Consider the following 27,969-nt stretch of genomic DNA (forward strand, 5'->3'; position numbering starts at 1 on the left):
AAGCAATATTGATAGACGGGTATAGTTCAGGTGTAGTTTTTACAGGAGTCTCAGCATAGCTTTTTTAATGCTATTAAGAAAAAGACAATTTAAAGAATTGGTTGTAACTAAGAAAAAAAAAAATCTTAGGATGCCCAATCTGATTTCACTTATGGCATACGAATTTATGGAATTTCTGTAAACATGCTTGTATTAAAGGCTGCAAAAACTGAAATTACTATCTCTTGTGCAATGTTTTTTCTGTACATTTTTTCTTTAACTCTTTAACCATTTGACCTTGGGGGGAATAAAAACTCTTATAGGTTGAAAACAGAATAATGTATAGTGTTAATGATAGTTACAAAAAGGAGCTTCTTTTCTTGATCGAGGTTCAGAATTATTTTAATGCAGGATGTTTCAGAGTCTGCATGAAAGAATCTGGTTTTGTTTCCAGTATAGAACGCTAGAGCCTCTTTATTTGGGAATAAAATGGTTCATCGCATTCAAATCTGAAGCATTTTAAGGAGTTGAAATCTTAGTACTTTTTGATGGTGATGATGTTGGCATTAGAGTTTCTTTACTGGAACATGATTAGGTTGATTTTTGTTCCTATTTCGTATAGAGGCAATAGATCTGCTCTTTAGGGTGAGAAAACTGTTTATTGTTCTCTCTTTCAGCCTACAACACTATTATAATTAACCAGTTGTAAGGAGTATCTTTTTTCCCTCTGCAGTATTCTATTTCAAATGTTATTGCCAGCTAACTATATTGTTTTGCACTTATTTGGCTTATTGCTTACTTATTCACTGAGCATTCATCTTGTTTTCTTCAAAAGCATAATTAACTGAAGCCTTCCAAAAAAATCTCTCTTTAACCTTTCCCTACCCTGTATTGATGGCCTAATGTATGACAGATCTCAGGTCATTATTGTTTCATTTAGTAGCCATATGTTTGGACCAAGGGGGGAATGCGCAAATCGATTAATTGAATGGCTAGTAACAATGATTTATGTGGAGCACATTTAGAGCAATGAGCGAAATGCTCTTGAGCTTACAAATTTATTCACTGTCTATGCTGGGCTGGTTGTTAAGGAGCTAGCACAGAGCTGCATTTAGTTTAAGAAAGAAGGAATAGAGGTGTGTCATTGAACAGAATTTGATAATAGACCAATCTAAGCAGCAAAACAATGGGATAAAATATTATATTAATTGAGTATGTGGAATAAAATAATAGGATTGAGATAATTTCTCAGTTTGACAAAGAAGAGATAATCTATTTTCGTTTTTATTTATTTGAACATAGCAAATTATATTTTTTCAGCTATTGTATTTCTTTAATACAGTTCATGAAGACAGTATATGTACAAATCTGGGAACATAATGTCAAAATTTAAAACTGGGCTTAGAGGGTCCTCTGCTTTATATTTTAAGAACATAATGCTGTTTGCCAAATTCACACTAGGATTCCAGATTCTTTTGTGTATTTTACATGTATTCAACGCTATCCTTAAATTATAAATAACCGTTTTCCCAAGATTATGGGGTTTAATGCAGAAATCAGAATCTCTGAATAGCTTGAAACTGAATAAAAAAAAATATTTTAACGACTTGTAAGTCCAAACACTTTGGCTTTTCTTTGCTTTAAACAGATACCTAAGGAAATCGTATAGAATGCTGTCTTTTTCATTTCTATTGGGAAAAACCCTCTCAGTAGAGTAGGGGAGTTTATTGACATATGTACATGTACATTGATATTCTAATTTTAAATTCTTATTCCATATTCTCTCATCTCTGCATTGTGTAGAACTCCATATTCCTTCTAATTTAGACAAAGCTGATTTATTTTTGCCATAAAACAGTTGAGGTTATGGAGGAGGTGAGCATATACAAATCAACATTTTATTTTTAGATGTGGCATTAACATCATGAAGGCACACACATTTAGTAAGTAGCATTTTTCATTTTAAAATTCTTTCCTTTTTGGTAAAAATGACCACCAGGATATGGCTTCTTAGTGATGCATAGATTTTTCCCTAAAATTGTAATTGCTAAGATGACATTGTGTTTCAGCTCTGTAAGTCTATGACCTCTGGCATGGGTTGTGCATTCCGTTCAAGACCGTAACTGGACCACTTTTGTCAGCTGCAAGTGTCAGACTTCGCCTTCACTGTTACTGCTGTGCTCACTGTTGTTTCTTTTGCCTTTGCCAAGCGAGGAAAGGTCAAGAAACATGTCAGTGGTAAAAATGCAGTAAATCAGCTGCAGGCAGTTCTCTGCCATATCTGTCCCCCTGGAATGAGAACATCTGATCGCAGTGGCTGCTGTTCGTCTATCCCAAACTGAAGATGAATTCTCTCTTCGCTGCTTGCACGTTGTAGTCCCACGAAAAAGCCAGGGAAATGACATAACATCCTGAAGGAAAATGGATCTTCTGAAGGCCTTGTCAAGGTTGTCATTACTGTGTGCAGTTTATCTGGATTGCAGAGGCAGGGGCCCCGAAGGTTTGATATTGGAGTGACGGTATACCCAGTGAAAGCTGCATTGAGAGTATTAGAAACGAGAGGTGCTTTCCTTTTCGATCAGATGGATATCCCGTCAGTTATTGGTATATGCGAGTCAAAAACCATCTACATCCTTCAGAATACTGTCAGAAATGCAATGTTTTCTAGCGTCTTTGATTTAGTTTTTTTAGGAATTGGCACTTCTTTTGTTTTCTGGATTGTTTTGTCATTTATTTAGATATTTGTGTTATTGTCTTTTCCTTTTATCTCTACCATGCTCTTTGTGAGTTCAAATTCCAGCTCTTTCTTTTAGCCTGTTAAAAGCTCTGGGGCTAATTCAGAGGTCAAGCAAGGCTCTTTGGCTGTCAGACTTCTATAGACCCCCCCCTCCCCTCCATACACACACACCTTCTCACCCCTCCCCTATTCACTCCTTTGGTGTTGTCTTTTTCCTATTCATTCAGCCCTTCCTCAACAGGATCATCAGCTCCTCTTCCATTCTTTTTCTGTTTTCTCACCAGCCTAAGAGACACAAACACAAGGTTTGTGAAAAGAATCATATTTGTTCAATATGCTTTTGAAATGGCCTTGTACTCTTGTTCTGCAAGGTTCTAATGGTAAAATTTTCTTTTTCTTGATCGGTGTCTTAATGTTTGCATCTCTCTAAAAGCCCTTTCAGCAGTTTGGAGGCAGGTGGCTTGCAAATATACATATTACATATAAGAAAAGGAAGTTTTGATGTCCACAAACTTTAAATGATATAAAAATGATTTGTTTCAGGAGGCCTCAGACAAAAGTATTTTAGTTGTTCACTTTACTTAAATGTAATCTTTATCTTCAAAAAGATGTATTTATTCCTTTAAAGATTGGAAACATTTAAACTTCTGTTTTTTTGAGTCATTTGTGCAACTGCAGTTTAATCTAGTCAATGCATTATATATAGCTGGTTTCTTCTCTCAGTATAAGATGGAATGTATTTGTAAGAATCAGCACAGCTGTTAAAAGGAGTTGAAATTGTTTTTCCCTCCAGCACTTTAAAGAATTTTGCAGACTTCCATCTAGAAACGATTTAACTGTACCCTGACTTTTATTGTTAGGAATGTGGCGTGAACACAAACATACTGCAGGTTTTGATTTTGTGAGTGGGTTTCCCAGATTTCATGATAAATTCAGTCTGCTGATTCTCCTGCTGTGTCCGCAAAAAAGAATAAGAATCACGTATGCATATGTCTTAACCCTTTAGAGTCTGAAATTCCCATGGCTTCCTAGCTCCTAGCTTTTATGGGTCTTGAGCATCTGTCGGCACCCATATCCTATTCCAAGAAAACAATGCTATGACTGTTGATGTTTTGCAAAGCTTGCTAGACATTCTGAGATCTCAGGTGCTGGTGGTATTTCACTTCACATGCAGCATTGCTGTCTGTAGGCCTTCAAGAATATCTGTGATTAAAAATAACTTAATGTCCCTTTAAATTGAAAATGTTCTTTAATAACATTTCACGGAGTATTAATGCAGAAAGTACATAAACAGATGCCAAAATTATGATGCATCTGTCGGCAATGTTGAAAGCTTCTTTCTTCTGCCTGTTTTTAATCGGCTAAAACCCTTATTTTAAGTCTGATCAAATCTAGTCAGAATCCATTAAAGAGAACAGTTTAGATGATCATCAGTTGTTCCTGTGCCAGCTGAGAAAAAAAAAGTATCCAACTGAGAAGGGAGACCTTAAAATGTTTAATGAGGAGAATGGCAGAGTCAGGCAGACTGCCTAAGTCTTCGCCTTTGGTGTCTGAAACGATCAGCATGTTAAACATTCTCAGCATGATACAAAGATATTACAGCTTATAACTGTTATCATTGATTTACAGAACACCCATCTTTATGAACCGGGATTTTTTTTAGAGAGGAACCAATAGTTTCCCAGGCACAGCAGTCTGCGTTGTTGCTGTAGGTATTTTGCCTGAGTCTTTGGAGTTTGTGGGTGAGGAGGTGGGGGGTGGAGGCTAAATTAGTACTGCAGTACTGATTGAAATGAAACCAAAGACTAATGTAACCAGGAGTAATTGACCCTTAAGGTTTCGAGGATCTGAGAAGACCAGAGGAGGAAGGGAAGTTTAAAAACTGGGAAAAGGAAAAATACAAACCTCACCCCGTCAGCATGCTAACTTTTCTGGTTTTTTTTCTGTCTATATTTATTAATAATTGGGCTTAAGTTTTTTAACCTGATTTGTTTTTCCATGACTTTAAGGACCTTTATACATAAGAAATATATTGAAAACTGTTGGTTATGGCTTTTGTTTTAGAAACTTTAAATAATAGAGAACATCACAGCCTATAACTTATATATTCAGACACTGTGGAAGTCTTATAGATAAACTTCTTGAAAAAATCAAATTGTTAAAACTGCACAGATGGTGTCAGTATCTAAATACAGGCAAATCCCTTAAGGATTTACCAATCCTTGAAACTTACTTTTTGTGGTTCATAGTCTTTTTTGGGAAGTTTGGGAACGTAGAAACATGATAGGAAGTTATTTGGAGGAATGAGTTTGCAGTCTTAGTATAAATTATGTCTCTGTGCCTCATGCCTTTTCGCAATGAAGCATAATCAGTTCACAAAGTGCAAGCTGGCAAGAAACAAATTACTCCATATTATAAGAATTGCCTTTGGTCAATCCCTATTCCCATTTTACTGTACAGTTGTTAACCTTTGTTTTTAAATACTTCTAAAATGAGAAGTCTCAGGTGAGACATTATTCCATTTCAATTTAGTTTATTACAGCCAGCTTAACTGCATTTTTGTCAGCTTATATACAGCCTCCTTGTATTGGGTGAATGATGAGTCTGACAGCGGCTGTTGTTTAGCTAGAAATATCTTCCTGTATTCAATCTTCGACAACAATCAGAGAAGTGCACTTGTTCTCAAATTATGTTCATTATAAAATAATCAGGAGACTTTAGAAGAGGGGCACTTCAGAACACAAGCAGAAACATGTATTGAAAATGTGGGATAAGCAGTCATGCTACTTCAAAGTCCCAAATTATTGTGTTTTATTCAGTGCTGGTTGGGGAAAAAATAGTTTAGTCTTTCTTAAGTCACTGAGGCATACAGGGGAAGCAAAAAAACAGACAGTAGGGTGAATAGTTAGACTGAAGAAATGAGTCATTTGTGACATAGTTTTTTAGTGTTTGACAGATATTAAAAATTTTGAGAACAGACGTACATCACTAATTTTCTTCAGTGTTGAGTTTAACAGTATTTCTTATTTGAGAAAATTCCATGTGTCCGATGTATTCCGTGTGCTTGTATTAAAAAGAAAACAGAAAATAGGAAGTGTACTTAATGGTGTCCTGTGTGAGCTGTTGCCTGAGTTGCTCGTTTTTCCCATGTGTATGTGATTGTTTTAATCACTCAAATGAGGAAAGTGTGGGTGCAGACAGAGTAAACAGAAAATCAGGACAGTTTAGACAAAGAAACATGTGCCTTAGCACACAGGTAGGCATCAGGTTTCACTCGTAGTTTCCATGTCCGTTTTTGTATTTAGTTCTGTGTTCTTTTCTTTCTCTGATGAGACTGAAATGAAGAAAACCTTATGAATAAATGTTGGAGTGGAAAATAATTTATTAGCAAAAGAGAACATTTCTAGGTTCTGAAAGTGGGTGGGCAGTCTTGCGGTTTCTGCTGCTCAGTCATTTGCTTGTTTGTTTGTGTGATGTAAATGTCTTTGTGAGTGCTGCTGTCTGTTTTATGGTTTGGGGGGCAGGTCTTTCAACATTAGGAGGTGTGTACCAGTATGTGACTCCCTCATGGCTGGCAAGCACTTTGCTTCCATTAAGGGATTTCCCTTCTTAAGGATTACCATTCCTCTGGCTTTGCTGCAGATTTGAAGGGTCTTCAGGCATTTTTGCAGCTTACCAACCGGGACGTTTTCTTTCGTGCATTTCTAAAATTCAGGAACATTATGCATCAATAGTAAATAATCCCGTCTATAACTGAAATCATATTCAGTTCTCAATCATTTGGACTAAATAAGGAAGAAATTGTATAAATTTATTTCTACAATTTCTGTATTATGAATGACCTGAATTGTTGATTGCTTTTCAGGCAAGGAGCTCAATGATGAAGTTTATTAAAATCGGCAAAGCTGGACTTTTATAACTACAGTCATTCCCAAGCATGTGGAAACCATCCAAGGGAAACGCAATGGCATGTTCTGTTTGGAAACGACCTACATTCTGGTGGCTGGTTTTTGCAGTGGTTCATCTGCAATGTTCAGAAGGTAAGTATTAATTATTATTACTGCCATTATTCAGTTTTTTATTGTCATCATTTCAGATTTCCCTCTTGTTATTCTTTTTTACAATTAGCTCTGAATGCGAGTTGAAGAGAATTTGCTACTCGCAATGTAGTTATTTTAATTATAATATAAAAAAAAATTTAATGCCCTTTTTCAAATAATTCTATTTTGCAGTGGCTTCAAGGTGTTTCAATTACACTTTTTATGTTTTTATTATTCAAACTTTTTTAAGGGTTTGAATAAAACAACTCATCCCAATTGTATGTCAGTGTTGATAAACAGGAGAAATAAAAGAAATAATACTTTTGAATCCACATAGAAAGTATATCTTCTGTATACTAGAAAGCGATAAACAAGAGTATTTCCTTGGGGGTTTCTTTCTCACAGGGATTTTAGTTTTGCCCAAACAGCCTTTACACTCTTGTATTCATTACAGAAGAGGGTGTAGGATTGAAGACTTGTTGCCTCTAAGGACAGAGATAATCTTGTGTGGTTTCATTAGATGGTAAATTGTGATTCGTTAGAGATTTTATGCTTGTGTACCTTTATTGTCCTTGGTGGCCTTAGATAGAAATCTTTTTTTTTACATTTAGCAGTGAAATCAAAACTAAAACTTTATAAAACACTTGGTAATTCCAGGTTTCAAAACTTTTTTTCTAAATTATAAACTGGTTATGTTTCATGGATAAATGTGTCTTGTAATTATCAACACAGACATAACATGCAGTTGGATGTGGTACCGATATACTCCTTACAAAATCCGTGGATGTTTGTAAGTGTGGATAATGACAGTAATATTGTACCTCACCTCTTTATCAGTCTTTCTTTCTGGTAATATTACAGACTTAAGGTTTAATCACAGGGTATGTTGCCTTCTCCCAAATGATAACAGGCTCTCTTGGTTATTTGTATATTGTTTTCGGCTGTGGTGAAGGGATAAAGAAAATTGAACTCACTCTGTCAGGTGTTATGAATAATGTTAGTGAAAATTCCATCATTTTGAACACAGTGGTGGCTATAAAGAGAATACCAAAGAGTTCTAGGAAAAAAGCAATTAAGATTTTATAAGGTTACAGACTGAAATAATTGTGTTCCAAGCAAAGAGAAGTATAAGGCATAAGCAGATATATAAAAAATCACAATTTATTAGTGAAAAAGGAAATATTCAGAGTGGATCTCTTTGAAAAGCTTACGTAGGTTGGAGAAGTAATCTGTATAAAAATCTTTATTATTTGACTGCATATCTTTTTCATGATGCATGTCCTATGAAAAGCAATAATCAAACACCCAGGTAGGTATCTTGTGGCTGTGTTGACAGCATAGAACCATTCTAGTGTTGCACAGTTCTCTGACTGTTTTCTCAGCCCCCTTTTTTCTCTTTTCAGTAAGTACAAAATAATGATGATAGAGTGGGGGTGATGTGGAATCTGCTAAATTGCATGGGCTACATCCATACGAGATGGTTTCTGCTGTGAATTAGACTTATTGTACTGGAGAAAATATTTCCTTGATCAGCAAAGTGTTTTGCTTTTATAATGCTTATTTATAAATGGCTTCACAAAATTTTATTTCAAGCTGCAAATCACAGTTCTGTGTAGGTAATGGTAGAGCACTAAAATGATTTTGGAGGTGTAACTACAGTATTGTCAATTAACCTACATATCTTCACCAAATATAAGAGCTAAGGTTTCTGTGTACATTGTTACTGCCTTCACATAGCATAGTGTATGCCTTTCATTTTGCTACAATACAGAACCTTCTGTATGACCTTCTATATTTAATTTGTAACTCAATAAAAAGCAGTTTGCTACAGTGAATAGCGGTGTTTACTGAAGAAAATATAAAATGGTCACTTGTCATTGCAAAGCATTAAAAAAGCTTTCTTGTACATTTTCCTACATCTGTGTCCCGTCTTTCAACTCGCTGAACCAGACATCTAATCACGACACCAGTACATTAAAATAATATCTGAAAATAAACATGCCTCATTTAACAGCATCCTGTTTGTAATAAGTTTTTAATGCATTTTTTAAATTGAATTAAAAAAAGGTTACTGGCACCTTTTAAAAGGCTGCGAGTGTAGCTTTTGTTTGAAGCTTGGCTTGAGATGCCAAAAGAAATTGGATTGCTTCAGGCCTTTTCTTCCCACTTGCTTACCAACTTCAAATTCCAGCTATTCTCTCTTTTGCTCCGTGGTCAGGAGGATAAATATAGGATGTGTGCAATTTTTAGACGGCAGATTTTTTTCCCACTTTTTTGAGAACTCAAATAATAGGAAGCATAAACATTTCAAAGGTCTTATTGATATAAAATAATATGTCCTCTTGTTATCTTTTTGTAATTCATATATGGACTTTTGAAGAAGTAAACCATGATGAGGTATGTTGTGTCTTAAAAAATAAAAAAGCTGAAATTCAACATACAGGATATTTGATGTAACAGTCCAGTAGAATGATGCATTTTAAATAGTTACATTTTTAGCTAGATCATAGACATTTCTTCTATAACATAATGCAAATTGGCTATAACACAATTGATCTAAAAGGGGATGCTTATCCATAACACGTGAATGTTGGTTATCATGCAAAGTTAAGTACACGTTTCCATAGCAAAAATTGACTATAACGCAATTGATTTATTAGGGAACGCTATATCTATAACGTGGGTGCATGGTGGCTATAATGCGACTCAAGTACTATATAGCAGGACGAGTCACACGCGTTCAGTAAAAGCAGTTGCATGGCAGCTTCAGCATAGCCACACATGCTTGGGAATGCTGGTGTATTCTCTGACACATTTACATCAGTCTTCGTCTAATCTGAATATGCTCCTAAATTAAAAATCAGTACCCAAATCCCACAGTTTCATTCTTTGGAAAGATTGATAGAAATATAACTGTTACAATGAGTGGCAAGGGCAGAAGCAATCTGCTAGTCTGTGTAGTACAAGTACAATTACTCTGGAACAGAATCTTGATGTTATAAAATAATATAATAAAATGAAATAATGAGAAATGAAAAACCATGTGATATAATTTGTGCTATTGGGCTTAGTAGAATGTATTGTTAAGAAAGTTTCTTATGAAAAAATGTATTTTCGCCCTCCTCCACTGCAGAACTTGTCAGCATTTGACAATTTAACCCTGGACACATATTATGCCTTATTTATCTATTTTTCTACTGTTTTCTGTCTTAAATTATCACAAAAACACATTATGCAGAAGTAATGCTTTCAAACTAATAGTATGACCAATTACTATAGAAAAAATACCTTTGTTATTATGATTCCAGATTCTATCCCCTAACTTCATAATTCGCATTGAACCAATGGTTTCTATAATCAAATTTTCTATAATGCAGTGTTTTCCAGGAACACAACTATCACGTTATAGCAGAAATGCCTGTACTTTTCATAAGATGACTGCTTATTTAATACAGAAGCAACAAAGGTATAGTTTTGCCTTCTTCTTTGCATGACTATAACTGTAGTAAGTTATTAAACCAAACACAATTAACTATTTTTTTGAGCTTGGTTGTAAAATGCAAATACTTGCTGTCGGTGTTAGAACAGGTATGTAATTGAAGGTATACAATTATTTAAACATGTTTATGTAAACATGTATTTAGAATACATGCAGCATTGTCCTGGCATTATATATTTTCCATTTCTTTTTTTCTGTGGCTGAGGTCATTGTCATTCTGTCTGAAGAATCATTTTTCATTAGACAGAGTTTGCAAAACCGTAATCAACAATTTTCTATAAAAATCGTAGTTTATTATGTTTTCTTATGTATATGTATTTGGCCAGATTGTTTGATGGAGATTTCTTTTTACTATAAAGAATAATATATGGATTAGAGCTTACCCTGACTTTTACAACTTATTTTTGGATGTTGAAATATGTGATGGTCCATGGAAGAAATCTGTCAGCATTGCCAACGAAATAACAATCCCCCACCAGGTTCACTACAAACTGTGTTGAAAGACCTTTCACGAAAAAGCGGAGGGGACAGTATTAGAGTCTTTAGGGCTTCGTGTCAAAGATAAGGTTGGCAAGGTTGTGTTTTCATAGCTTTTCTGTAACAGTTTTCTGTATATCTTGAATGCCTTTCTTTTTCTGACCTCCCAGCTTACGTTCTCTTGTGGATTGTATCTATCAAAACTGACTTTTACCACTTGAAAAGTGCTTTCACAAGATAGAGGAGTGACAGATGTACCTAGTTTTATTATTCAAGAAACTAGTTTATTTTATGAGTTTGGCTTTTTCTTAAGCTTCGAGTCTTCAAAAGTTTAAACTTTGCTTTGACAAACCAACTCTTAAAACAGAGGTCAAAAGGTTTACTTCTAAATTGTTTCCTTCAGGTATACAAAGACCAGGTTTCAGTTACACCAGAAATAGGCAGTCACTTTATGAATGGGATTCCTATTCCTTTGAAAGCTGAAGCACGCGAGGGCAAGCCTGTTTTAGACTTAGCATGTCCTGCATGCAAGCCCCTAAACATTCAGTGTACTGTGACTTTCTAGGGCCAGTTGAGTACTTGTGATGCCAGAGGGAGAGCTAGACCTTAAAGACTTTCTGAACAACTTTTTGTGTTTTGTTGTTAAAAGTGGGTTTGACTGTAGGAACAGTTTAAAACTGTATACACATACCTATGGAAATACTACATTTCTTTAATACAAAGGCAGATGTTCATAACATTATGACAAAAGGCTCAAACAATAGGATGTATGTGTTTTGTACATTCGCCATGCTAATTTTAAACCTTTTGTGTTTACACACATAAGCATTTACATTACACCTGAGAGGACTTTCATGTTGTTTGCAGAACAGATATTGGAGAACAGGAAAAAAACGAACACTTTTTTTTTCTGCAGGCTTTTCAATAGTTAATTTAATAAATAAGGAAAGGCAAGAACTTTTGTTTCATTATGTCAAGAAAACGGCTTCTGTTGGTATCAAATTTCCGCTCCCCCTCAACTTCTGATGTCCTGCTGGTATTCATGGATAGACTTTGGAATCTGACGCCCCGTGGAGCACAGCTTTACAGGGGAGGTGTAGGGGAGGAACACAGACTTTGCTGTCTCTCATCAGCTGTCAGTCACAAAGATGGGGAGATAAGGTGACAATAGACTGGGAACATTCAGTGGAAAGGTGTGTCTGCAGCTCTTGTCCCCACCCTGCTGAGAGCTATTCATCCTCATTAGGAACTGAAAAGGGAAGGAGGGATTTAGGCGGATTAAAAACCCATCACAGCTGTCCCAATTCTTGTATTTGTTATGCAAGAATTGTGACTACTGCGATGTTTGAAAAGCAGTTGATCCAAATCAAGTTTTTGCATCCTTCTGAAGCCTTCTTTGCACAAACAGAATGGCAGTTCATCTTAAAAGCAAAATTACAGATGCCTTTAAGTAGAGATGCTTTTAGTCTCAGGCACTTCTGTTTTCAAAATAGAATTTTAGTCCAGATTTGGGATTTGAATTTAGGCAACGCTACAGGGATTCTGTATGGTCAGTCAGTTTATTTACTTTTTTCTTAGCATTATATACAAGTTGATAAAGGCATTTCCCTCTGACTTCACATAGATTATATCCCAGTTTATATAGTAGAGCAGGGCAGTAAAAAGTCAGAAGTATTCTACTTTTAAATTTATTATTTTTTAATTTCTTTACAGAAATTTGGGATAAAAACTATTACACGAATGCAAGGAATTAATTATAATATTTATCAGGTTGAGGAACAAGATTTCTTGACAGTCGTGGTGCATCCTCTTTCAGCTTCACGGGCATTATAGTTAACCATTTTTCTCTTCTATGCACTTAGTTGTCATATGGAACAACATAACGTAGTGTTCAATGGCTCAGGATACATTTTATGAGTAGAAAAATCAGGGAAAAGGAAGGGTTTCATGTACTGCACTCACCAATGGAAAATTAAAGCTTGTTGCATAGAAATTGTACACAGATGCAGTCTGGCTCCAATATCGTATCGATCTTGTACCCTTTCTTTTTATGCTTTGTCTGGTTTTGTTCTTACTCTTTTTCAATTATCTGGGTCTCTAACAAGACTATCATGAGTTATCAGCACAGCAAAGTCAGATAACAGAGATAACAGATTGCAGTACCTCTGAACAGGAAGAAAAAAATGCAGTGATATCACTTATCTACCTTTTGTAGAGTAAGCATAAGTAAAAATAACCCGTTGAACATAGAATTTTCTTTTTTATGATTTGTGTGTCCATAACCACATTGAGACAATGGGCTATTTAGTTGAATGAAAGGGAAATAAATGCTGGTTACATCCAATCTGTTCATCCAAGAAATGTTTAGCATTAAATCATAAATATTGGAATACATGAAACTTAAACTGTTCTTACGTATCTAAATCTGTCTTCACTCTGTCTGAAGATTAAGATACCATATTGCTGTCTGCTTTTGTTATATGTGTGATTTTTTTTCAGGTAAATGTTTCACTTTCAAACTCAGTTTTTTAGTTTTTTAGGACTTAGTTGAGCTACTCAACGTTTTTATGGTGAAGTATTTAATAATATCAGATGTCCATTTCAGGTGCAAACGTATAAAGTGAGGAGAGATGCATTTTGGGTTTCGCCTATTTCAGTGTTTGCTAAAGAACAGCATACTCATCAAGATTAAAACTGGAAAGAGGTTTCGGTGTCTGTGTGCAAGGAGCGAAGGAATAATGCTTTTGGAATAATGGTGAGGTTTTGGTAAATGGAGATTAAAGTATTTTATAGACTGAATGAAGTTCCTTAGCTAAAATTCTTTCTACCATTGTATTGTAAGCTTAGTATTACAAATAAAATGTAAATAGTACTGTATTTCATAAAAGCCGCAGAATTAATTTCTTGTGCCTTGTCTAGGCTTGTACACTATTTCTTTCTTCTCTTGAGAACAGAGAAGGCAGGTTTGACCCAAAACCACCTTGCACTTGAGTAAATAAGGGAATCACATCTGGTCAGGGGAAATCGACCACTTACCTCACAGAACAAAAAGGTCATTTCTCTTAACATTATTCCCTTTCAATTATTATGATGGATAAAATTTGATAATTGGTATCAGCATAAATGTATGACTGTTTTATATTTACAGAATTAATTGTGTGCTGAATCATACACAGAAGGAGTATTTTTTGTTTAGCAGTGGATTGGTGTAAGAATATGTTGAAATTTGTGTTTGTGTTATTCGTATATTTATAGACCCCTGCTCAGAATTCTTGCATTAGGCAATCATACTTAGCTTTCAAATGCCAATAAATTGCCTGCCTGGTTTATTTATGAGAAATGTTTTTGAACTTCCAGGAGAAAGCAGCTGCTTTTGTTCTGATTTGTTGTCATGCTTTTTGTGAGTCACACACCTTTATAACTATTCCTTAATTCTTAATAAAGCACAGCAAAAGAATTTGCTTTTAAGTCTTCATGCCTAGCATTCTAATTGTCCATTCAGACAAGGTGGTTATAGATGTGTACACTGAAAATCAAAGCTCTGTTTTGCATCTGCCACCTTTTCTGAATTAGGTGACAGCAATTCAAAGTGTTTATATTATGTTGGACTATTTGTTAAAATAAAATCTGAAATACAAATTACATATCATAGATAATGTCAAGAATGAAACAAGAAACTGAAATAATCATCCACTACTATCTTCTTGCACAAATCCTGGTTCATCGTGAATTAAAAAAAAACAACACAAAAAAGCTTCAGAATAACAGAGAACAGAAAGGTTTTGTTAAGTAAGCTAACATGAACTGCTCATGGTTCACGGAATGACATCTATCTTCAGCATCAATATGTCTGTTGAAAGCAAAAGAATTTGCTGCACCGTTGCTCATAAGCTAAACGGATAATGCTTCTTCTTGTGCAAATTGTTACGCAAATTTCTTAGCTTTTGTGAAATCAGTTATCATTTGAGAAAAGAAAAACATGTTGAAAAATCGCTTACGTGATAAAGACATTCAGTTGTATCTTTAGCCTGTTAAAAGCTGTTAGAAGTAAAAACATTTTTATGGTTATAATTTAACCTAATGTATGTGTTCATGTAACATTTCCTTTATTTGTTTTACTTGAAAAACTTGGCCCAACAGAAAAAGAACTTAAACCTAAACTGAATACAATGTTACTTGAAATAATCCATCCATCCATTTTCTAACTACTTTATCCAATACAGGTCACAGGGGAGCTGGAGCCTGTGCCAGCAAGGAATGGGAACATAGGGCACACACGGACACAGACACAAGCAGGCACACACTCACACTAAGGCCAAATTTCTCGGGAGTCAAATCAACCTACCAATAGGATTTTAGACTGTAGGAGGAAACTGGAGTACCAAAAGTTAACCTATGTGGAACATGGAGAACATGCAAACTCCATGCACATAGCACCCCAGGTGCAGAACTGAACCCAGGGCTCCAGTCTTGCAAGGGCAGCATGCTAACCACTGCACAACTATGCAGCACAGGGTGACAATCTTCTATATCGAATTTTAAAAAACTCATATACGTGAAATACTTATGACTGATATATTGGTACATATCATGATATTTAAAACCATGTTTTTCCACTCACAAAAAAAAATCATCAAGTGAATACAATCATTGTATAATGGTAAAAAGTATTAATGGTATATAAGTATAATGGTAAAAAAAGGCCACAATTGGGGTAAAATAAACAAAAATAGTGAATGCCCTTAAATGCTGTGCTTTGTGTTCTTTTAAAGCAGCTTTAACTTTTATGTCTGAAGTAAAAAAAAAAATTGAATATATAAAGTAATTATACTTTATAATCAGAGTACAGGCAGTGCTTCTTTTCCAGACAGGAAGAACATCAGTTTACTTATCAACTTACTATAGAAAAGATTATGCCCGATTTATTAATTCTTTGCGATTATGGTTAACCTGTCTTATGACTTTTGAAAGGAATAGAGTACATTTAATGATTCAGTTCAAATGGGACTAACAAAGCTGTATTTTTACTAGGATATATTTCTTTATATTCAAAAAAGATTCCACATGATGTTGAATCTGGTCTAATGTGTTAATTCTGTTTTTTCTTTCTCTGGGTTTTGAATAGGTCAGACTTTTGTTTTCTAGTTATATGTTCCTCAAAGCTAACTGCGCTGAGAAATAACCATAAGACTATTCACATTTGATAGGTATGGAGTTTAGGGAAAGCAGCACCTCAGGTGTTGCTTGTTTTTTTTATTTGACAGTTTCCATATTAGAGTTCCAGTTAACATATTCTCCATTCCCTGGCATTATTTACTAGCACTGAAGAACAATTTCGTGTAATTACCTTTGCAAATTTGGTTTTGGACACTTACTCAGTGACTTGGTTAGAGCTTAATTTTGGACAGTTTCATTTTATTAAGCATACTTACCCTCACAATTGTAGCTGGATTATCACTGAACATGGCCTCTCTCTACTGATCAGAAAGAGTGCTTTTTCTGTTACTTTTCGAGACTGAGCTATGAATGCCTAGTTGATAAAAGTCTTGACAATACTGTCTGGAGGATATCTTCAGTCATATATGCGAATCATTATTACCTCACCCTCTGACTCAGTGGCTGACCTTGGGTGAGTCATCTGACCTCCATTTGCCTCAATCTGTCAGAAGATTGAATAGAATGTGGGGCCCAGGCACTCCTGTGGACAATCCTGAGTAAATAATTTCTAAGCAAACAATCATTAAGTAGTATATGCTTAATATCCCCGTAGAGTGGCAGTGACGATCAATATCATTGCATGAAAGCCTTTAAAAACATGGTTTAGTAATATAAATCTTCTAAGGACCTTTTCAGTATTGATTACTTACAGCTGTGACAAAAAGCTCAATGAAAGGTTGTCTCAGTTTCTCATTATCAAATACTTAAATGTAAATATGAGTGTGCACCACATACATATTCAGAACTTGAGAAGTGACCAGAAAGCACCTCATCAAAGCTCAATTGGTTTATTAAATAACCAGGATCCCCAAGATTGAATATTCCAAACAGTATTACTTTCAGTATATCAAATTAATGTTATATAAATGCGAATGTAAAGTGTTCGTTTCTGCCAAAAACATTTAGACACATTCAATGGAATATCTTTATAGGAACATTTCATATATGTTTATATCACTGCTGTATGATGCAATACATTCTTTATAGACTTGTTAAGAAGGTCTTAGTTTTTCCTTCTGATCAAAATGATCATTTATTACTGTTGTGAGTTTATTCTTCATATTATGTCATGAACTGGTTTAATGACTCTGTGGAAAGAGAGTCATTACGATGAGCAGTTTCACTGTCAAGTTTCCCTGGAACTGTGTTGTGGTAACCTTACTATGCAATGTACTGTTCTGGGTACATTAACACCTTTTTAAATTTTAAGTTAGGTTTTCTTTAGAACCACTGAATCAACAGGAGAAAAGGATAGCTCCAGTTTTTATTTTGTTGCAGGAGAGAAGTAAGGCTCTATTGTTTTTGTTATAAGAATGCCTATTACGCAACACTGTTGGACAGTGAAATGTTTGTAAGAACCTGGGTTAGACTTTGACACTTTTATTTTCTTTGAAAACAGGAGGGCATGCTGAGTTTCTGAGACAAAGATTTAATTCAGACTCTCATTGATTGACAGGAAAAGTCATGCTGCATGGTCAATAATTAATTTATTGTTATTAGTGAAGTTTAGTCTGCATTTATTGATGTGCTTCAGTTGGTGTATTTTAGTGTAGTAATTGTTTCATGTGTTTTGACCTCTTTACATTATTACATCTTTAAACATGTTTGAATTAAAAATATTTATCATATGATTTATTAAACTGCAGATAGACTTGAAAGTCACTTGTTTGGTTTATTAATATCTTTATATTAACCTCTTTGTTCTCTGTTGTTTCATCCTCTCAGTATGTAATTTATCAGTAAACCTTGTATCCCTAAAATTAAAGATGTATGAATATGTTGATACTTTGAATCTCTCCTTACAATTTTGCTCCTGAAATAAAAAAAAGTAGCACTGAAAAATTAGCTTTCCTATCTAGTAAGAAATTATCCTTAGGGTTGCAGAGATTTAAGTTTTAGAAGTTACACTTCGTGAATTAGAAGATATTTGATTTTTTTTTACCTTTTCACAGCATTAAAAAAGCAGATTTGTGCAAAGAGACTTCACATTCTGCTTTGCATGTGTATAACCAAGGTAAGCAACTTCAGACGGACGTTCTGCCACTATTAGGGCTTATCAGTGCAGCGTAACTATAGATACTTAAACCAGTGGAACAAGCTTAACATGGGTTTTATATAAAAAAAAAAAACATTTACCTATGTAGTACATTGATGGAATAAATACAAATTTTATTTGAATAATTATTATTTATTACATATAAGTACATATAAGTGCTATTGTACTTATATAACAGTTATTTTATCTGTATTAAATCTGCCGAACAATGAAATGAAAGCTGAATTAGACTCAAATGATGAGGTTGAATAATTTTTGGGAACCACTGTTTCTGAATTGGTATTTGATATGTTTGCATTGTCTGGGCAGTGACATTACAGTGAAGGTTAATATCCCAAACTTTAAACCAGTGGATGAAGAAGGTACCATGAAGTCAGTGTTGTTGGTCTGTCAGGTATTGTAGTACTTGGACTAATGTTATTCAGGAACTAAAACTATTGATGAAGAAAATGTCCAAAAGACAGTATCCACATTTACGGATATTATCCAAAATTAAAAAATATATATATTTGCTTTCTTGTCAATTCCATTAGCACAGTAAGATGTGTTACGTACATTTTAGAACTGTATAATGCATACCCACATTTACGCCTTCCATCTTGTAGAAAACTGAAATTATAGAACCATTCAGCTTTCATCTTCTTAGATAAGAACCACAAAAGTCTCTGTTTATTTTGCACTGGGAGTTTTTATCACATCTTTTGTTTCACTCGATTGGCTCGTGGAGTCTGGTGTATTAATACCTGAACAGAAACTACTCTAAACTTTTGTTCTGTTTGTGTTTTTATTTCTCATTGGCCCATCTTTCTGTTCCTTATAATCTCAGACCCTGTTGACGATCGTCCTTTTGTCTGTTGTTCACATGCATTTAGAAAGTTCATCCATAGGGAAGTAGAGTTCAAGTCTCTGCTGAATTTTCAATCTAGCTTAAGATCTTTTTCAGTCCACTTTGCTGTTAATTACTTATTTTCAACTCTTTGATCCCATAATAATATTTTTCCCTGTTTAGTGTTTGGGGAGATACCCAGTAATGAATTTCAATATAACAAATACATTTTTTTTATTTTGAAATAGATTTTGAACATGTTTTTAATATAGGATACTTTGATTTCTTTTACAAAAATTAATTTCTGGTAAGGTAATATTTCAAATACTCAATATAAAATAATCTTAAATAATAGTTATTAATATTTTTAGGAATATCCAGTATAGACTCTCTATCTCTTCTACATTATGTTGTAATATAAAAGGTCTGTGTAAAAAGCATGGTGAAAAATGAAATGAGTTTTTAGAAAGTGGTATGGCTTTTATTTAATTATATTTCTTTATTTGTTTTTGCATAGAAAACATGTATTGAGTTGCCAAACAAACAAAAAAAATGAAATATAATAATAATTGTACTGAACATGACTTTATGATTTAAAGGGAACACACTTTAGGAACACTTGTTACTTGAATGCAGTGTATGAAATAAAGCTGCATATGTCCTGTCAATGGGAATCCAAGGTTGTTTAAAGTAGAGGTGTGAAACTTTGAAAGTTTCTGCTTACAGCAGGCAATGACATTGCCAGGTCAACAGTGTTGTGACACAACCTATTACTATAAACAGAGTATTATCTAATGCGATTTACAGTTTTATTCTATATGCAATTGAATAAATAAGGCATCCAGTGTTTGCAGCAGAGTCACCAAGTATGAATCCCCTGTTGGTCTGGGAATTAAATGCCAAGCATGGGTCAGAAGGATATATTTTCAACAAAGGCTGAATAACGTTCAGCAAATGTGTACATATTAGGTAGGGAGCATTGCTCCTGATGCAGAAGAAATTGAATAAGTGCCTTGCGAAGTCTAGATGGGGCATAAAGACTACTTTTGTTTGCCTGAACTACCATCATTGACCCATGTAGAATATTCCATCATTGAATGAATCATACAATGGTTTATTGAGGGCAAAAAGGAAGTCTTCTGTTCCCAAGGTCTCAAGATCTGTTTTATAACCAGGCTGCCTTCTTTCATTGACGGCTGTGCCAGATCTCTGAGGCAGTGGGGTCATGGAACAGCAAGGTCAGCAACTAAGTCAATCAAAAGACAAAAAGCAGCCTCTGTAGATAAGGGTTATTGCCACAGAATGCACCATGGTTTTGTGTTTTTATCCCCATTGTCTAAAAAATGTATCCTTGAAATATGCTTCAGTTAAGCATTTTATAGGCATATAAATCCACAGATATGTAAACATATCTTCTAAATTGTTTACTAATGTGTTGTACTTTTAAATGTACAAAAAAATAAATTACAATAAATTTGTATTTTTGCATTGCTGTACCTTAGTATTTCAATGGAATTACCTACGTTCGTTCTATGCACTTGAATTAGAATGTACTGCCTTCCATCTAAGTACACTCACTTCATTTTGTGTTTTGGTGCTAAAATATAGTAACTTTTAAAGTTAAACAGAAAATAGACCTTCTATGCTGCCTTTATAGAGCGGGGAAGTAAGTAATTGGTCATATCTCAAGACAATGTCAGTTGATACAACTATTGCTTGATTGTCTGCCTCTAACAGGCAATTGCATGAAGACAATTCACACTTTCAAAAATCATATGATGCTAGAAATGGTAAGGAATAATAAGACACTGCACAAGGATCCTAATGGCCACACATGAGCCTTTAAAATACAATAAGCAAGTTTTATTTTAAATCTGTGGTCTTAACATCAAAGGCAAGTTCTTGCATAAATATAAAGTAGGTCTTCTTTTTACCTTTTTTTTTAATCATCACTTGGATTAATAACATAAAGGAGCTGCTGAGAACTTTTTTTTTGGTAGACTATGGGTTATGTTATTAAAAGGCAATCCTAGACAGGATGTTTCATATATATTGAAAATAATATAGCCTGGGAAATGCTCTGGCCAATATAAGGGCCAGTATTATACAGTTGTTTGGTTGGAAACATACCATAAACCATGTAGAATAGTTCCCAGTTGAGATATTTGTCCAGTGTAATTGCCTGCTATAAAAGATAACACCCTTAAATATTCACACTTGTAAGCCTTTAGCTTAAAAAGCCATCATTTGAGAACAGCACACTTTTGTAACCCAAGAAGTGTAATTAGAAAAAATGGATATCATCTGAGCCCTGGTCACTAGCAATTAATGATCTCCTTTAAAAGCTCTAATGAAAGTTTTCTTTTTATAGTCCCATAATGTATGTGTCTTTTATGCTCGTACAGCACAATTCTTAGTTAGACATCTTCTAATTTCTACTTCATTATCCAGAAAAGATGTCATCTCTCCTTGCAAGTGCATCTCTGTGATTAATTGGTGTGTTAAATTGAAGGTACATCCTGCATTCAAGAGGGTAATTTGGCTCTGATGAGCTGGGATCTGGGTGATGTCATTCAGGGGCCTACAAAGGGGCTCTGAGGACCATACCTGAACTGAACTGGGACTGCTGCCTACTTCATAATGAGCAGCAAGAGTGGAATCTTTTGGGATGCCTGTCTCTGAAATATGATCAGACTCTGGGTAAACTGTGTTTGTCAGAATCAAATTTTAGAGAGAATAACAGTTTTCAATAATCCCAAACTATTTTTTTCTACTTGATGGGATTTAATGTTATTGTCACACACAGAATAGAAACCTAATGTGAAATAAAGAATTGTTTCACAGAATAAAAGACTCAATCAAAAAACAAAACAATCTTCTCTTCCAGTTAATGTAAATGTCAATAATCTCAGTCATTAATGCCACTTGTCCTTAAGGTTTGAATGCTTAGCTGCTTTATAAAAAGCTTTGGTTTACAGTTCTTAGGAAAGGAATGGAAAGCAGGAACTATTTTTTCTCCAAAATCAAGGTTAAAATATTATGTAGTCTTCAGCTAAGAAAAAAAGGTTTTCTAGAAAGTAGTTTATTCATGCTAGAGATTGCTTTAAGAGAGTGACAGAAAAAAACTTTTGATTTTTTTTAATTCAAATGTTTCGTTCAACATTTTGCAATTTTAGAACAGTTTAATGTGGCTGGTTGACCTTATATGATGACACCACAGGAAATGAAGCAACTTTTACCCTCATATTATACAACATATACAACATAACAATGCATATTACACAACTACAGACTGTGCTTTATTTGTCCATAAAAATGAATATTGGTCGCATGGTTCAGTTAATAAATAATAAAATAAAGTTTAGTCTAATTACAACTGTTCTAGTAATGCATTGGAGGCGAGAAGCTTGTCTCCTATTGTCAGCTTTGTTACTGCCACCTCGTTTTTCAGGCTTTCAAGAGAAAAGAGCATTCTTACAAAGCAGAATTAAGACTTGACCGCTGCATCTGGGTGCATTGCATTGAGTGCATTTATCAGATCTTGTTAGCTAATAGTGTCTTTTTCACATTGCCAGTATAGAATTTATATTTTTACCTGCAGTTAGCTCACAGTGCAAAGCATAATAAAGTTCAGTTACGCGAGACAAATGCTTGAGAACATTGCTGTCTCCAAAGCAACAAAGCTATTTGCAGTTGCCTTGCTTCTGAACTTAATATAGCTTTATGAAAGTTTTTTGTTCACAAAAACAAATAAGATCTACATTTGATGGTTACATTTTATGTATTTACACATCATAGTCCAGAAAAGTAAGTGGTCACTCTCCCTATAAGAGGAAGTAAACAGAGAAGAACTGTTTAAAATTAACAAAGTAGAATTGAATGTTTAGTGCTTTTAATATAGGTGTAAACCTTTTACAATACAGTATCAACTAAATGTTTGAAAGTATCTGAAGTGGCCGCTATAACTGTAGAGTCAGAATATAATGAGCAAATGAATCAGCTGTCCTAGACTTAAAAATAATCTAAAAGAAGATTGTATTGTTTGAAAAATGGCTGGACATACATGACAGGTTAAAAAACTGTAGTTTTAAAATCTGTAAGTTTTTAAAAATCAATCTTGACATATCTGTCACTGTTTTCATACCCTTTCAGTATTTTTAGGCAATATATAGTTTTGTTCAAATGAACACTTAAATTTAGAGCAGAACAAGGAGGGCTAAATTTTGTATCAGTTGTCTTTTAGAAATGGACTGATTCTGTCATAATCATGATGTTTCTCTATTTTTTCATCTTTATTTGGGTACAACAAAATCTTTGTTCTAAATATAGAGCCCCCTTGACAACTATTATCAGAGTGATAAAACTATAAATATTTTTCTGCAATGCTGCAAAGCACTTATTGTTAATTTGAAGGTGTCCTTGTGTCTTGATCTTCTGAAATACATGTGCCAGGGTTATCAGATATTGGAATCGAGTTGACATTGTTCTTCATAAGGCTATCTACCGACATTTAGAAAGGACTTTCAGTCAATAATGAAGACGAAAATGATTTATGTCCTTGATGTGCCACATTGGGTTTAATTAGGCTTAAAGGTTGATTTACATACAAAATGATGTATGAACACATTTGATTGTATCTCTTTAGCATGTTTCTAATTGGAAAGTCAGACCATTTGACTGTTGAAAGCAGTTTTTAAGTGAATTTCTTAGCTATGTGAGTTACACAGTTCCTTCTATTAAAATTTAAATCATAAGTGATTTTTTATATTGACAGTTTTTCACTTAAAGAGTTAGATGTATTAAGCAAAAAATGTATAATCCTAGATTTTGTTCTTTCCTCTTTTAAAAACACAGAAATAAGTTTTTTTCTAATTGAGTTGGTTTAACCCAAGTGGCTTAGTAAAAATAATGATCAATCTAGAGATTTTTTTTCATCATTTTATCGGTACCAAATTCACATAAAATTAATAAATCCTACATTCTTGAAATAATCTTGGTTTTAAAAATATAAAATAAAAATTGTTTTTTGTTATGTAAGAGGTTGCTTAAAACAGTACTGGAACTGTAAAAAAGAATATAATCAGCATTTTGTGTGACTGCATATTCTTCTGTGTGTTCGTGTTTTCATGTAGGGATGGGGTAGGGGGAGGCATGCAGATAAAATCAAAACATTTGCTGTGACAAGTAAAATTTTTGTTTAACGGGCCCCACAAGAATGCTAACAGAAAAACAGTGGGGGTTTTCCTGCTTTGGCTGTCCTGAACTGAAAGACAAGATCTCGTTTAGAAGCATGTACCTATATCAAAGATGGTACTGATAGCCCTCCCGCTGTTGCTATGGAAGAAGATGTAAATGAAGGGGAGAAAACTGTGTGGGTCTGAATACAAATGAGGTTCTGAACCTGGTGCTCCACTGACAGTCACAGAGCGCACGGGAATTATGCAGTGTGGAGAGAAACGTACTGAAGGCTATCATTCAGGACCAGATTTGACAATGGCAGATTGATACTTTTGTTTCAGCCATTGTTGTCGATCGTCTTATTCTTCAGGAGATTCTACTGAGAGTGAAAGTAGGGAAAAGTACACAAGTCTAAATACAATGTCAAGGTTGTAGTGAAAATGTTTTTGTATCTTTATCCTAAAAAAATGGGTATAAACAAAAATAATTTTGCTCTGTTGCTCATGTTATGTAAAGAAAAAACTTAAAAATAAAAGGGCTCTTTAAAACTAGAGAAATAAAATACATTTTTAAGTAACAAGTAACATTTTGTTTTTCAAAAGGAATATATTTTAATGAAAAATGTTACAAACGCTTCTGGAAAAACTACTATTTCTTTATTTCTTTCTGTAAAATAAGCATACACTTTATTTAAATGGGGAACGTAATTTTGATTTACATAATTCAGAAGCCATAAAATGAATTTACTCAACTCATTTAACAGAAAAGGGCTATGCTCAAGGAACTCTGGTGCATTGAAGTCCCATGCCATTACAACTTCTGTGTCAAAAATGTACCAAGTGCAAATAAGTACAGATTATCTTTCTATACAGATTTTGTAAAAGAGGTCACATAGTGCCCATTTCAAGCAGCTTCCTATCATTAATAGAAAGGCTTGTGTTAAAATTAGGTAAAAGGGTGTATTTGATATTGCTCTGGCTTGCTAAAGCAACTGGATGTCTTTAATAGCTGCAAATGTGAAAGAACATTATTTTACTATTAAGCTTGGTGATGTTCAAATTCAAATCTCTGGGCAATCTTCTGTTTGCCAGCCTTTTAAAGTCGTTAATTGAAGTGCCAGAAATGGATAGTATTTCAGTCTGCTCAGAAAATGCAGCATCTCTTGGTACCTCAGTCTTTCAACATGTTATGCCTACAAGTATGCATGCATATTTTCCTTCCCTGTGAAAACCTGACTTCTTAAGACAACATGCTCTTTTAATGGATATCGCCGGATTATGGAATCAGCACTGTGGGAAGAAGCTTGACTTTTAAGGTTCCTTTTCCTTCTCCAGACTTCCGCTGCTGGTGCTACAGAAAAAAAAGAGAGGTTTCAAGCTGCGTTTCCTGCGGTTCCAATCTAATTCTATAGGCTACACTCTCCTTTTTCTCCCAAATCCCCACAGCAAGTGACCTTGTCAGCCAAAACTATGGAATAATGGAAGCCAACCTTGGGACAGCAGCTCATTTACAAGCAGCTGTTTGCCGTTGTCAGAACAAAGGCAAATCAAAGCTGTATTAACGGAGGATGACAAGCACCATGAGCGTCTGTGCCCCCTTCACACTCCTTCTTGTTGTTGTACTCCTTTACAGAAATCTCTGTTTTCTAGAAACACTAAGAATTCTAAAGAAGAATAATGGACAGAAGGATTTTACGTTTAAGGGTTTTAACCACTCTCCAGCAGTTGCCTTTTAATTCTATTTTAAACAGCAAATCAAACAAACATGATTTGGTTCATTGTGGTAGAATCTTAATGTGTATTTCTTGTTCTGTAAGCTCTTCAGAAGTATTTTGTCAAACCATTTTTTCAGGAAAACATCTGTAATCATCAGCGCTACAGCGTGATCCACTTGGTTTTAGTATAAACATTTGCATGTACATAGGAAAGAGCTAGTAAACCAAATTCCTCCTCTTTCCTACAAAGGTTTTTTTTTTCATCAATACAAGAAACTTAATGGCACCTCTCATGTTAGATTCAGTTTGGATGTTTCCTTTTTAAATTCAGTGTATACTTCTATTAAAGCAAATTAGCAGAATGCTTTAACTTTATCAGTCTTTCCAAGTTTAGTATGGTCTTTATTAATCAAACATCCTTTGGATGAATACTCTGGTTTATTATGAAAACGATTCAGGCTTGTATCAGGATTTTGCTGTTGTTAATGGCTCTCAGGTTGCAAGAATTAGGAGGGCATTTTGTTCATTACCCCGCTTCAATGGTACTCATATTCCGGCAGATGGTCACTTTCCAATTGGTTTGTCTTGAAGAAGAAATTAAAATATTATAGCACCAGGGAGAGTTCCTATAATATGTCCTTTTCAAATTAGCAGGTCATTTTTGACCACTTTTTTCTCATAAAACTGTTCAATGTCACATAAAAGGTTAAAAGTGAGTGTAAATACCACCATGGGAATTAGAAAATAAATAGTGTTTCGTACAGCTTAAAGCTACCAACTGTAGGAAACGGGGTCTTTATTTCATTTGCAGGACAGCCTTTTCTGTGTTTCTGGAACAGGAAAATTGATATTATCTTCTTTCTATTTCCAAGCAGTTTTCCATTCTCTGAGAATATAGTGGTAGAATTGATTAAAAAACTGATGAGCTCAAGAAAAAAATATTTTTTTAAAAGTTTAAAAACAACTGAAAATAATGACAATAATGATAATAATGACAAAGTCTAGAATTCTTAGTATTGTGAATACAGTAACAGTATTCTGGGATAAGCTAGATATTTTGGGTATTATTAATAAATTAGTGAGTCGTAGCTAGTAAACACAGCTGCATGGAACCATAGAAGGCAAGTATAAGTAATTCAGTTCTAGTTCTAATCTAGGGTCTTGATAGAAATATACTCTGTATTATTTACTGGGGCTTACCAGTTAATTACAATCTGCAGACAGAAAAAGGAGGTCCCTGAATACAACATATTGTGTGGTAGCATGGGTCTGTTCACTTGAGCTCAATGCCAGCTACATGACTGCCTGAGAGGAATAGAAAAGCTACTTTCTCAGTTGCTGACCAGAATGCATGATAAGGCTCAGTGTCAACAAGGGCAGGAGAGAGATCACAGCAGTTATGGCACTGGCGTACAGGTTTCCATGGTGATGGGATTGAGGATTCCTTGTAATTTATTATTTACTGCTTCTGATCCTCATTCTATCATTTAATTAGAAAGAGAAAAATCTTTGGAGCCTGTCACTATCACGTATAGAATAGATGCTGTTGTACTACAATATTTAATGTTTTGCCTCTTTTTTTGCTGCTGCTGGCACATTAACATTGACTTGGACTCCCGTGACATTTTGAAAATCAACAAAAGTGACAGTAAGCAATCAAACAAAGGCGTAGTATATTCAAAACACACAGAATGCACTTTTATTCTGCGTTATATTTGTTTGACATTCAGCATTATTGCCTGGTTTCTTACCAAGTTAGAAGTTAGACCCTCACCCTAACATTTCAGCACAGTGGTCCTCACAAGGCTAAATTAAAAAAAAAAAGCATTTGGCCCTTGTTATAGCAACAAGTGCCTCCAGAATGCAAAGATGCTGTAGGTTTTTCCCTCTTCCAGTCGCAAAATTGACTCAGGTGAAGATAGCGTGTGAAAGAAAAACGTTGGTTTTGGCACATCACTGTGCAGTATATCTTTCAGATAGTTTCTTTTGCAGGTTTATTTTTATTTTATAGCCATTGTCAATATCTGTAACATTTTCCACATGTATCACTTCCTGCAGAAATGAAACAAGTTAAAATATAAACCTGTATTGTGAGAGTGATACATTTATAGATGGGGCTTCTCCACTACATGTTTTTTCAGGATCTTATGGAATAAATTTACTTTCTTTGAATGTGAAGGTGTTCACTCATTTTTGTGTAAATCACTTTGTGTAAATGTAAAGATTTAGATTTACCAATTAGCGCA

At 34.5% G+C, this 27,969-nt stretch overlaps 1 protein-coding gene across 19 annotated transcripts in view; it reads left to right on the top strand.

Moving 5' to 3' along the window:
* The window catches only part of adgrl2a (adhesion G protein-coupled receptor L2a), a 334,526-nt gene that overhangs the window by 238,504 nt on the left and 68,053 nt on the right, over positions 1–27,969 (top strand). For all 19 annotated transcript variants that reach the window (XM_088598895.1, XM_088598896.1, XM_088598905.1 and 16 more), the window contains one exon: positions 6,582–6,756. In XM_088598895.1, coding sequence (XP_088455021.1) covers positions 6,654–6,756 — 103 coding nt within the window. In that variant the 5' untranslated portion in view covers positions 6,582–6,653. The remainder of the gene's footprint in view (positions 1–6,581; positions 6,757–27,969) is intronic.

This window comes from Lepisosteus platostomus, chromosome 11 (assembly GCF_059453375.1).
Source record: "Lepisosteus platostomus isolate fLepPlt1 chromosome 11, fLepPlt1.hap1, whole genome shotgun sequence".
NCBI classification, from domain to species: domain Eukaryota; kingdom Metazoa; phylum Chordata; class Actinopteri; order Semionotiformes; family Lepisosteidae; genus Lepisosteus; species Lepisosteus platostomus.